Source organism: Pelodiscus sinensis, chromosome 2 (assembly GCF_052426305.1).
Source record: "Pelodiscus sinensis isolate ZL-2025 chromosome 2, ASM5242630v1, whole genome shotgun sequence".
Taxonomy (NCBI): domain Eukaryota; kingdom Metazoa; phylum Chordata; order Testudines; family Trionychidae; genus Pelodiscus; species Pelodiscus sinensis.
In genome coordinates, this window is record NC_143053.1 from 223,798,694 (window position 1) to 223,812,637 (window position 13,944).

The following is a 13,944-nucleotide window of genomic DNA, read 5'->3' on the forward strand; positions in this document are numbered from 1 at the left end:
GAATGATGAAATTAAAATGGAGAAATGAAAAAAGATCATTTCAACAGCACGCAGCAAGATGGTACAGTGGAAATGAGTATCTGCTATTACATCTCTGCTGGCACAGCTACTTTGTTTGGAATATAAAATGCCTCAGATGACATCAGGGCTTCATATCTGGTGATCTACCTACAACTGTATCTCAGACCATTGGAGAGAATGAAATGGATTTTTCTTCATTTCCATTTTTTAAATTATGCCATTTTCCTTATATGCTGCTAAAACATAACCAATAAACCTTCAGTGAACTGTATACATCACTAGCAACTCAGCATCTGCTCAGTAGAAGCCTCTTTCATGCCAAACCTTACACTTTATAGTTATTGCTGGCAGATGGTTACTTTACCAGCTATATAACCGCAGCTCTTTGTCTTAGCAGATGAACATATGGTTTTGCACAGCACTGGTTAAATGATAAAAAATGGGTATTTTCTTTACAAGGTAGTCTGATTTTGCATTTATAAATTGATGTTGTTTGTTTAGATTTTCTTTCTAAATGAGCTTCACTTTCAAGGTTCATGTACCAATATATTTTCAAATAAATACATTTCCAGGTGGCCCAATAATCACATTAACTGTCCTTCCCAAGTTCAGTGCTTCCTCTTTAAGCCGCTAGTCCTTTAACCTGTCCCCTAGGAGAAGATAGATGAACTTGATATGTTCTCTGAAAATCAGTAATTACAGGCACTCTCAGGCTGGCAGCTAGAGTGAATGAATTGAAGACCTGAGGCCTCTTAACTGGCAACTTCCTTTTTACAGCCCCATCACTTGTCATCTGATGTCAGGTAAGGTGTGGCATTATTGCACAAGGGGAGAGGTGACCTCTAAAGTAACCAAACCCAATCCAGTTAGCGTTTCATAGGTTGAAAAAAACAACTTTTGTATAGCACTGAAACATGACTGTGCATGTACAGTAGGTGCAGGGTCAAGTATCACCAGGTGGAAGCCATTGACATGCTGTATGTTGTTCTGGGATCTGCTATATGAATTTCAGCTAATGCCGCAATTAAGCTCTTGTCATTTTCAGAGCTAGAAGTTCAAGGGGAAGACAACCATACTTTGTTATAGAGTTGTTCAGATAAATGTCACAAAATGCTTCTCTTCCTATATTTTTTAAAAGATTATAACATTCCAATTCCTGTCAAATGAACTGCTTAGTATTTTCAATGGAAGAAGACACTATTTTATATGTTTATTTTTAATAAGGATGTTTTTGTTGAACTAATAAAGTTAAAAAGTCCTTCTATATAAACAATGACAGGGGTATTTCAAAATGAACTTCCACTTTGATTATATGTTACTATTACCAGGAGCCCTGTAAACTTTAACTTCTGAAAGTCCAAAGTGTCACAAAGTGGAAAGAATTTTTCATACAACATTCTTGTTGATAGCTTTGTCTGACCAAGTAACTTTTTTCAGTTTGAGGTGTTTGTATTTTTTAACTTCAGAGATTTAGATGTCAAGAAATGCTAGCACATTATTGTCATGTATTAAATATGCCATTTCAGTTGTCAAATTACACCTTTTCCAACTGGCTTTCTAAGCACCTTAAAATAAAATATCTTAGTTGAACATATACCATAAGCATGCATACGAACAACTTCCTATAAATGCCAGTCAATCAAATAAATGCCTTAAAATAAAGACAACCCTTTTTTAATTCACATCTTGCAATAACTTCAAACAAATCCTGACCATATCTAAGCACCTAAAGTCTGAATGCAATCCTTCATACACTTCTCCTCACATGTATAATTTTGAAAAATGTGTAACACCTCTTTTACAACAATACTTAGCTGAACACTTTCCTCAGTGAGATTTGTGACTGCTTTTAGATACCACCTATTGTATGAGCCATCCATTTTGGAAATCACAATGTAAGTTGTTTATTTTTATCCTAATTCAGCAATGTACTCAGTACCTGCCACTGTAAGCCTTAACATTTGAGCAGTCACTCTGAAGTCCATGTGTAAGGGGACTGTTACCCCTTACTAAAACTCTGTGGGAGTTTTTTGGTTTACCAGCTTCAGAAGGGGAAGGGTTCATGAGACTGACAGACCCCAGAGACAATGGAAAGCAGTCAACACTCCAGCTCAGCCTGACTGACAGGTTGTAAGTGGGGATTGTTCTGGCTCTGTCTCTGAACAAACAAGCTGTGTGCAGAAGAGGTCCTGAAAAGACAGAGAGCTGAAAGAGGAGTACAAGAAGAAGTCCTGCAGCGACAGAACCAGACACAGACAGGCCAAGCAGGGCAGACCCTGTGTTGAGCAGCAGACTGGCAGTGCTCAGAAAGCCAAAAGGAACAGAGAAGCAACACAAGGAGCTGGAACTGGCCAAGCAGCACAGCCTGCAGCTGGATGTGGTGAGCTACTGGGACCTGCAAAGTGTGGGGAAAGGCTCTGGACTGGGAGAGGGGTCTGGCCACTTAGAGACTGAGGCTGTGTGGTCACTGCCAGTGCAAGTGTGTCCAGCCTGCAGCCCCTTGCAGCACTTCCAGGGCTTCTAAGGAAGAGACTGTGAACTGTCCTTACACTCTGCAGACTGCTGTGTTGATGTCCCTGTGCTACAGAGCTGGGCTGTGTGTTCTCATTTAACCATTCTCATTGTTTCTTATTCTATTCTCTTTAATCAGTTGATGTTTAATAAATTGTATTTGCTTTGAACCTTATGAAGTGATCACTGGGCCAAGAAGGCCTGCAGTGTAAAGAGAGCACCTCGGAGTGGGGACACCCTAACTCCTGCCCCTAGTGACTACAAGGTCGGGGATTAAGCCCCAGGAAACCTGGGCCCAGCCTTGTTGGGGTTTCAAGGGCTCTGCTACTCAGGAGAGTGGAGGGGGAGCCCTCAGGATCAGGGAGCCGTGGGGTAAAGAAAGTGGGAGCGGGGACTCAGATCCTTTCGCTGGTTCATTTCACCGGGGTGTATAGAAGCCAGGAAAGTTCCCCACAATAGCGGGACCATTCCCCCGCTTACACATGCATGATTTTACGTGCATAAAGCAGGGCAGAAATTTAAGTATTTTGCTGAATCAAGGCCTCAGAAAGAAGATTATTTCGAAGACAGAGTATTTCATTCTTTTTACTTATCAGTATACCTCATGCTTTTGCATATCAACGGTGAAACAAAGGGTGTAAAAGTGTGTGGAATATGTATAGCCTATTGGATAGAGCAATGAGCTGCAACTGTGAGGTTTTTTCCTGGATCAACTTCTGGCCTGCTGGTTGAACTAGAGCAAGTGAGTTTGACTCCCCATCGCTCAGTTTCTCCATTGTAAAATGAGTTCAGTGGTCTGATCATCTTTGTTATCTACTGATGGACTAGATATTATCATTTAATTAGTTATTAATTGGTCTAGTTATTGGCATTACCTAAAGCCAATATCCTTCAATTTCCTTGAATTTGATGAATAATGCAGTAAGCTTGTGTTGGGTGACTGTTGTCTTGGCTTACCTATGGAAAGTGAACAAAAGAGAAAAGGGTCAAATTCTGCAAACTGACACTGATGTTTGACAACCAATACTGGGCCTACTTCTTCCCTTGGATCAACTGATGGAAATCCTAAGTAACTCCACTGAAATTGTTTAAGTGTGAATCTAGAGCAACTCGTGGAAAAGAGAGTACCATTTGATTTTGTCTTCTGTAAACAGATTTGAAATGTTGCAAATTGGCCTATGCCAACCAAAAAGCTGGCCCACAATGTGTGCTTCTCCAGCTGTTTGAATGTTCATGTACACCTACACATTACATAGGATTTAGCCTTTTTTATTTCTGTGCTATTCATCTGTACTTAACTTGGGTGGGTTATACTTGTTCTTGTTTTACATACAGCTATTTGTTATTTTCCATATATTTGAGAGAGTTTGTCTGCCAGGTTGTCTACTTATTCAAGAATTCCTCCTTAACTATAAGAGCTAGGACCACCCAATTTGTTATGCAGCTTCCTCTTATCATAACTTAAAGCAGAATAAGGGTTTGGTTGTGCTTGGAAAATGGGAGGTATCTGGGATTGTTTCTCATAAAACCAAAGAAAAGTGGCAGAATTACCAAATCAAGTACAATCCTCAACATTGTGCAAATGTTGAAAGAGACAGAGCCAAGATGAACCAGAAAAATAGGATGAACCTGGAATAGGCTTGCTGCTAAATAAACCATAGAGAAAGGAAATAAAACAAGAGAATTGTGCCTGGAAAACATAGAAATTTGGAGTAGTGCTCTGTTTTGGCACAGTTAAATCAATGCTTAAAGTTTGAAAACTAGGGATGTCATCGTGTAGATGATTACATGATTAAGAGAGAAACCTGGGCTTATCAATTCATTTTGTTGACTAAATGCATTCCCCTACCCCCTTTCAACTTCTGTATCAGAGTCAGCAAGGGGGGGAGTGGGAATTGTGCCCATGAGGCTTAAAAGCCAGCTCTCCATGAACACTGGATCTTTCTGGCTCCCTTCCCTCCTCTCCCCCCCCCCCCCCATGCTGCTGCCTCTGATACAGAGGCAGCAGTGCTGAGAGAGAGAGGGGAAGGCTGGAGCCAGTATGCACAGGGAGCCAGCTTTCAAGCAGGCTCCCTTCGCATGTCTGCTCCACAGACCTGCCTGCCCCACCACTCTGCTGCCTCCTAAAGAGGTGGAAATTGGCAGGCAGGAGCTGGTGCTGGGGGGAGCTGGCTTAAAAAACAGTTTCCCCCGCACCAGCTCCCCGGAGCCGCCTGCTCACACCACGCTGCTCCCTTTATCCGAGGCAGCAGCTGTGGGGGCAAGGAAAGCTGCCATGAAGTAGACTTTGTCCACGGTGGGACTAGCTCCCCATGGACAGAGGCTGCTTCACATGCCACAAGGCAGCCTCAGACCACGGCGAGCCAGGGCACGCCACAGACAGAGGCTGCTTCGTGGCAGCCTCCCCTGCCACCTTCCATCCCTCCCTGTGAATAGGAGGTGCTGTCACCCCATGCTGCTGCCTCTGAATGAGAAGCAGTAAGTAGTGCAGGACATCAGGCAGTCGGTCTGTACGTGGAGCTGATTTTTTAACTGGCTCCCCTCGTGGAATGGCTCCACCTGACAGCCTACATTGCTCCCTCTGATAGAGAGGCAGCAGCAGTGGGCTTCCTGGGAGTAGAGTTGGGAGTGCACTGGATGCTGGTGCTGCCCCTGGGACTATTGAATAGTCATGTAACCACTAAGAGTTCGTGCAGTTACCACTATTCAATTACATGAAATCTAACATCCCTATTGAAAACGAAAAGGCACTGTTATTGGAAACCAATTTGACTATAGCTCTTTTTTGTTAAAACATAGCAAATGATAAGAATTTCTAGGGATGAAGAAAAAAAGTTTTTTGATACAATGCCCATTTTTAAAAAATATTACTAAAATTAACTTAATAAAAATAATATTGTATTTTTAAATAATACAATTGTTTAATTAAAATATGTACATTTTTCTTTAAAAAAAAGAGTTAAGGACCCAGCAACAGTAGTTAAATCTACTAGTAACTTATAAAATCCTGAACAAGAGAACATTTTAGAGGCTGCTAGTATTTTGTGTTTCTAGCATTAGCTCTTTAGGACAGGCTTACAAAAGAGCACTCCAAAATGGTTCAGGAAATTGTAGGTCTGGAAAATTCTTCCTTGACTAAGTGAATAGACAGTTATTACTACCCTCAGAAAACTGGCTTACTGACAGTGGAAGGCCCTTCAGGGATAAGTTAAATGTATATTTGCTACTTACTTGAAGTATTAGTGACAGTAATAAAACGTCAATAGTGATTCAGCCTTTGAATCTCTGTGAAGCTTTGAACTGACTTTGTGTTTCTTTCCAAGCTGTTCTGCAGCATGACTGGATTTGTCATTAGAATATCCTTTGTTCAAAATGTTCCTGGTTTCCTGTTATCACCCTTCCCTCCCCCTTTTCACTTTTATCTAAAGGGAAAATGTACCATAAGGAAGAAAGTAGAAATATGCATGATGGCTACTGAATACCTGGATTTATTTTATATATTTACTTAAATGTTCCACCAATTAATTTCTGTTCTGTTGTACTTGGCCTCAGTATTAGTTATGATGGTAACATTTACTAATGTAAACTGGGATGAGAGATTATGTAAGCGTATGAAGTCATTGGGATTACCCCAGGAATTAATCTGGTCCAAGGTGTTAAAGGTAATCCTGACACAGGAATGTGACTTTCAAGATTTTATATAAAAACAAGGTGATCTTTGTGGCACCTTAAAGACTGGCAGATTTATGTGGTCATAAGCTTTTGGGGGTAAAAATCACTTCCTCAAATGAGTGGTTTATGCCCAAATGAATCTGTTAGTCTTTAAGGGTGCATCTGCACTGCACCTTAGCTTGAAATAAGATACACAATTTGAGCTATGCAAATTGCATATCTTATTTCAAGTTAATTTGAAATTTGGTGCTGTCTACACAGCACTTATTTCGAAATAAGTTGCTATTCCTAAACATCCTTTACTCCTCATGGAATGATGTTTATAGGGAGGTTGGAATAGCAACCCATTATATTTCAAAATACAGGCGAACTCAAAAGATGCAGAATAGCTATGTTGAGATACTTCCGGTATCCCGAAATAGCACTGCTGTGTAGACATAGCCTAAGGTGCCGCAGGACTGCTCATTGTTTTTGCAGATACAGACTAACATGGCTACTCCTCTAAGATTTTATATATCATCTTCAGAATATTAGGGATGTAGATGTAGGTCAATTGATGTAGACAAGAATATGACAAAAGGCATGTACATGTTACCTCAGGGACTATCATCAGACAAGTGCTAAAACAACAATAGATAATTTAAATGTCTGAATATGCCAACCCGAGACTGCTTCTCAAGAGAGTTACATTTAAGAAGCAGATAGAAAGAACTATGAACTAATAAAAATGTATTTAATGACTGTTGTCTGATATGATTCTTACTTAATTCAAGAAGACATGGTAGAATGAAATTCTTGTGATATCTATTTGCAGTAAAGCATTCAAAAAGTTTAGACTTTAAGTAACTAAAATAGCATATGAAGACAAGATGAGGAAAGGAAAAAATACAGTTTTCGTAAGCAGAAATAATTATTTTTCCTACTCGTTTGTGAAAGTGAACATATAAAAGATGTTGGGTATGTTCTGTCTGTCCCTGTGAACCTCTGAAAACCAGGCCACGTGCAATTAGGGGCCTAAATATAGAGTTAGGAACTGAATAGTAGATATCCAGATTTTCATAGAATAATGGAACCGGATGGAACCTCGCGAGATCATCAAGTCCAGACCCCTGCCCTCATGGCAGCACCAAGCACTGTCTAGATCATCCCTGATAGATGTCTATCCAACCTGCTCTTAAACATCTCCAGTAATGGAGATTCCACAACCTCCTTAGGAAATTTATTCCTGTGTTTAACCACCTAGACAGCTAGGAAGCTTTTCCTAATGTCCAGGCTAAACCTCCCTTGCTGCAATTTAAGCTCATTGCTTCTTGTCCTATCCTCATAGGCCAAGGAGAACAATTTTTCTCCCTCCTCCTTTTAACATCCTTTTAGATCCTTGAAAACTGCTATCATGTCCCCTCTCAGTCTTCTCTTTTCTAAACTAAACAAGTCCAATTCTTTCAGTCTTCTCTCATAGGTCATGTTTTCTAGACATTTAAGTTTGAAATTATAAAACTGCAAGCTGTGTTTTAAAAGAAAACAAAGGCAATTAGATTCTCTAATCCAGTCCACAGGAATGTAAAATGTTTCCTGGGGTATATTTTCTAGTCATTTAAAATTTTTGCATTAATGAGTCTTCTGTCATTTCAGCAAGGGAGTAGCTATTTGATAACTGACTACCCACACAGATTGGGTTTTTTTAATAGCCAGCCCTCTCTAGTCACTGCACAGTACAACCTGTATAACTGCATATCTGAGAAATTCAGTTACTCTGTGAAACCATTTAGTGAAAAGAGGTCAGGAAAAGAATGTTGGTGAAGACAGACAAATTAACAATGGGAGCTGAGAGAGGTGGTGTGGACTGGCACTCAGGTGATCTGGGTCCTTGCTCTGTCACAGATTTCCTGTGTGAGCTTGGATGACTCATCTAACCTCTCTGTGCATCACTCTCCTGTGACAGAAGTGGAGTTGTGCTATTATAATTTATGAATACCTCATGTTGACTGGAATTGACTGGAAAACAGATTTTCTGTTGCGTAGGAAAATTAGGTAGGTTCCAGATTTTGTTGTTGTTGAGTTTACTTGTAAAGAGGAAAACCCTGATTTGGGAGCAGGCAGGTGCCAGCACTTATCTCAGATATCACCATCCCTCTATGATCCTCCTCCTTCCTGTGCCATGTCCAGATAACATAGAAGGGGAAGAGACACACACACACACACACACACACCCCTCGTTGGAAAATGTTTCAATCAACTCTAATGTTGAGCTGGTTATTGAGATGTTTATTGTTTTAATCTATTGGTTTAGTTAGCTTCATAGGGCAGAAAGAAAATAGCAAGTAGGAAAGAAACAATGGCTTGAGATAAAACAGCCTTTCTCAGAGGAATAGCTGAGTTAGTCTGTATCTGTAAAAACGAGGAGTCATGTGGTACCTTAAAGATTAACAGATGTATTTAGATTAACAACTTGCATGAGTCAAAACCACTTTTGTGGCTCAAAACCACTACTCCATACATCTTACAAAGTGGTTTTGACCCATGAAAAGTAGTTTTGACCTATGAAAGCTTGTGCTCAAATCTGTTTGTCTTTACAGTGCCACAGGGCTCCTCATTTTTACAGATACAGACTAACATGGCTAACCCTCTGAGACTAATATCCAAACAATTTGCTGTGAAGCAACTACCTCATTGCTCCAACCAGAATACAAAAACAGTTTTGACAAGGGCCAAAGCCTTGGAACTGACAAGCACAAACAAACAAACAAAACCAATCCCCTTCCCCCAAAAAAACAACAACAAAAAACCCAGTTTACAAAGAGACTGCCTTTCAGGAGCAGGAGCAGAGAGAGTTGTCTGAGGAAGGCAGACTGAGATATGCATCACCTAGGTGCCTCAAGTCAAGCAGACCATCAGCAGAGAGTGAGACTGGACATAAGAACCATAAGTGCTAATCTCATTTGGACCTGTTCAGTAAGCATGATTGATGTATGGGGTTCTGTAGCCCAGAGCCTGATATAATAGGGCTTGTGACAAACGTTTTAATGATGAAAGTGCCAGTACAGACAAAGTCTTATAGTGGCTATGTCTAGACTACATTCCTATGTCGAAAGAGGGATGTAAATGAGCCCAAACAAAAGTGCAAATGAAGCACGGATTTAAATATCCCATGCTTCACTTGTATATTCGTGTCCGATCACTGTTTCTAAAAAGGGTATTTCAAAAGTGAAAACGCAGTCTAGACTCAGTTCTTTTGAAAAGGAACTCCTCATTTTTTCAGGAGTTCAGGTTCTTTTGAAAAAGGTTTTTTTTTCCCAAAAGAACCGTGTCTATACTGCAGTTTCACTTTCAAAATACCCTTTTTTGAAACAGCAATCAGACATGAATATGCAAATGAAGCATGGGATTTTTAAATCCGCACTTCATTTGCATTTTTGGTCGAGCTCATTTACATCCCTCTTTCAACAGAGGGATGTAGTCTAGACATGCCCAGTATGTCTTACAAACACAACAAGAGGCATGGTTTCAGCAGTGAAGTGCTGACAACAGAAAAGGAAAAATAAGCAAACTAATGAACAGGATGGAAACAACACATGAAGAATTGTAAAATGGTGATTGGCTGGATTTTGATAATGTCTACTTTACCCAGCACATCTGAGTTTTGCCCATAACTAAAAAGTACTTCACTGTACAATAAGTTATGATCTATTTTTGCCATTATGAAAATCTTCTCCTTGAAATGGATTGCACTCATGAAAATCTCTGTGCCATTTATTCTATTGTTTAATTTACTGTTAGAAGTTGGTGATGGGATTAAATTGTCTTGAATTTCTTTAAAATTGGCAATATCTAGATAAATCAGACATACTTTTTTTAAAAATTACTAATTTTTCCTTCTTAATTGTAGGTTTCATATATACTGGAGAAGTTGTGCATCGAATGCTAACAGCCACGCAATACATTGCACCTTTGATGGCAAATTTTGACCCCAGTGTGTCAAGAAATTCAACAGTGAGATACTTTGACAATGGTATGTGATTCTTTTACATAAACAAATTTGTCTATCCCTTGGCCATTTATGTTTTTCTAATTAACTTTTAAAGAAAGATAAGGGCTACTTAAAATATAGTATATGGCTATTAGGTCATCTAAAGAGGTGCTAAACATTCATAAAGTGGATTATAAAGCATGATTAGACATTAATTAATGATTGTATTAAATGGTTAAAAAGCACAGATGCTAGAACAAGTAATATTGCTTCTAGACTTGAAATATGCGTTATCTCTTGCCAAGGTGCAGAGCTCTCTTGAGTCAATTGTGTAGTTAGTCCTGTCTACCCAATAACTATAAAGAATTAGCATTGTGAGATATATGAAGCATACACACAGGGAATGTATGTGATTAATAAACCTATTTGTGATTAAATGTGCAGTATTCCCAGTATAGAAATTCAATAACGTGTCTATACTAGCAGTCTTTCATAAGAAATCTGAAATGCTGAAAAGCAAAGTGAGATGTAATATGTAGGGCTATTCTTTCAGATACATTCTGAAAGCATTACATTTGAAGATTGTAGTCATGTAGTTTGTTAAAAATCAGCATTTTGAATTTTTGATCCTCTGTGATGAAATGACATTTAATGTCTTAACTCTGATCTCTAGTGGCAAGTCTATTGATGTCACGTAAGATTCTAATTCCATATTTTCTATTTAAAAATGTACGGTAAAATTTCCAAACGTGAGCGATTACAATTAGGATGTTAAGGGCAATATTTTCAACAGCTAGAGCCTAACATTTGAAAGATTGCTTTAAATTTATGCTTACATTAATAGGGGATATACCTGTTCCTTAGAAAGGAGATTCTCTGGGCCTAGAAGTGCACACTGTACAAAACATTCTTTTTATATTGGCTTTCCATGAATATTCTAACAAATTAATTTAAGGAAAGTATATTCCTTCAGAGTGAGTTATAAGCACATTTTATGGAGTGTTTATAGATTCATGTTTGTAGTCATGAGTGTGCATGCCAGAAAACTTGTCTTGAAAGTTATGCTCATTCAATCAGAAATCAACAGTGTCTCTACGTCCAATTACAGTCGAGTAAATTTTGCATAATTTATTTACCAAAACCATTCAAATACATTTGAGAAATCCATGTTTCATTTGCAGATGATTTACAAAGAGAAAAGTGATGACATCCAATAAATTATTTGACATGAACTTTTTTGCCAGTTGTGGTCCTAATATAGCAGTATGATTGGTCAGCTATTATATTTCTTCTTAATTCAACTGATGGATGTACACTGCTTGTACTTTAGGACTAAGGATTTGGTTGGTTACTGTAAATGAAAAGAAATAGAGTAAGTCACATAATGAGCTACTTAGTTCTGTTTTCTCCTTTTGTCATTTTCCCTCTGTTGTTTCCCTTGAAGTACATTAGGGTATGTCTACACTACAAAGTTAGTTCGAACTAATGGACGTTAGTTCGAACTAACTTTCATAGGCGCTACACTAGCGCTCCGTTCGTTTGAATTTAATTCGAACTAACGGAGCACTTAGTTCGAACTAGGTAATCCTTATTCCACAAGGATTAAGCCTAGTTTGAACTAGCTAGTTCGAATTAAGGGGTGTGTAGCCCCTTAATTCGAACTAGTGGGAGGCTAGTCCTCCCCAGGTTTCCCTGGTGGCCACTCTGGGCAACACCAGGGAAACTCTACTGCCCCCCTCCCGGCCCCGGACCCCTTAAAGGGGCACGGGCTGGCTACGGTGCCCGTGCCAGGTGCAAGCCTGCCAGCATCCAGCCAGCAGACCCTGCACCTGGCATGGATCGAGCCACCCACCTGATGCCCTCCAGCCCTCCCCCTCTTCCTGGGACCAGGCTTGATCTCACTTCTCTTTAAACTCTGTTCTAGTTCTAGCCTTCACAGCCTCCTGCAGCAAGGAGTTCCACAGGCTGACTCTTTGCTTTGTGAACAACAACTTTCTGTTACTAGTTTGAAGCCTGCTACCCATTCCTTTCCTTTGGTGTCCTCTAGTCCTTCTTTATGGGAACTAATGAAGAACTTTTCTGTATGCACCCTCTCCACCCAACTCCTGCTTTTAGAGACCTCTATCCTGTCCCCCCTCCGTCTCCTCTTTTCTAAGCTGAGAAGTCCCAGTCTCTTTAGCCTCTCTTCATATGGGACCTGTTCCCAACCCCTGATCATTTTAGTTGCCCTCCCCTCTCCAACCCTCTCTCTTCCCCTCTCCCACCTCCTTTTCCCAGTCTCCGCCAGTTTTGTTCAATAAAGACAGATTCCATTTTTGAACACAATTGTCCTTTATTTTGTACATCATGAAGAGGGGCTAGGGAAGGGTAAGTGGAAGGAGGTGAGGGAGGAATGAGGTATGAGCCTCCGTTGGGGAGGACTGGGCTGGCTCTGCGGGCTTCCGGGGGTGGAAGCTCTCCTGCAGCCCCCCAATTGTCTCCTCTCCCCAGATGGCAGCCTGCGGCAAGTGCACCCGGTCTGATGGCCGAGTGCTGTGATGTGCCCAGTGTGGGTACTCCGGGCAATCCAAGCCAGGACTGCTTTGCAAGCGGGACACCCCTGAGAACTGTCTGTCCAGGGTGGGGGTCAGGACCCTTTAAGCACAGCCCTCGGCTAGCCTGAGACAGCATCTCCACGCTCTAAGTCCTCCTCTGATGCCCTGCTGGCACTGCTTCCGGCCATCCTTAAGCCTGGTTCAGGGTCCACTTACTGTGGACATGCTAGTTCAAATTAGCAAAACGCTAATTCGAACTAGTTTTTTAGTCTGGATCCGTTAGTTCGAATTAGCTTAGTTCGAATTAATTAATTCGAACTAAGTTAGTTCAAATTAATGTTGTAGTGTAGACGTACCCTTAGTTACTTTGGAAACAATTCTGTTATCAATATGGATAGAGCTTAGTGACATACCCAGGTTGTTGTTACCTCTCACTGAATCCAGCCCAGCATATAGCTCTCCTGGAAAAAAAGATCCAGTGCCCCAGAGGATGCAAACTCCGACTTATCCACAGCAGGGCTATGGATATGGTGGGGATTAGGGGGAGGGAGGGCATAATCTGGCCCATTGATGTATTTCTGTTTGTAATATGGAAGTGAAAATGACTCTTAACATGAGAAAAGTCTTTTTAAAATTAAGAACAATCTGCTTAACATAAACTTTCATGTTTCATGTTTATTGCTGTCTAGGAAATAAACAACAGACAGAACTATGTCGCACTTTAAAGACTAACAAGATGGTTTATTATGTGATGAGCTTTCGTGGGCCAGACCCACTTCCTCAGATCAATATGTGGAAGAAAATCGGCATAACCATATATATCAAAGTGATACAATCAAAAAATGAATGCATGTGAAATTGACAAATCGAATTTTAGAACAGAGTGGGGATGAGGGGGGAAGGTTAGTGTCTCTGAGGTAATGACATAGGGGTGATGATAGGAGAAGTTTCTGTGAGGTAATGACATTAGGGGTGAGAATTGGGGAAGCTATCTTTGTAATGGGTGAGATAATTAGAGTCTTTGTTTAAACCCATACATAAAGTGTCAAATTTAAGCATGATTGACAATTCTGAAGCTTCTCCTTGAAGTCTGGAGTTAGTCTCTTTGAAGCAATGTGCATATTTTAAGGTCATTGAGGGAATGGTCAGTCTGGCTGAAATGGCAAACAACAGCTTTTTCTCTGTGAGAGAGTCTTATGTCTGTTTTGTGTGCATTGATTTTTTGGCGAAGTGTCTGAG

The 13,944-nt window shown here is 40.3% G+C and overlaps 1 protein-coding gene across 2 annotated transcripts in view; it reads left to right on the forward strand.

Moving 5' to 3' along the window:
- The window catches only part of PLXDC2 (plexin domain containing 2), a 409,726-nt gene that overhangs the window by 292,932 nt on the left and 102,850 nt on the right, over positions 1 to 13,944 (forward strand). For both annotated transcript variants that reach the window (XM_075922487.2, XM_075922486.2), the window contains exon 5: positions 10,091 to 10,213. In XM_075922487.2, the coding sequence (XP_075778602.1) occupies positions 10,091 to 10,213 (123 nt within the window). The remainder of the gene's footprint in view (positions 1 to 10,090; positions 10,214 to 13,944) is intronic.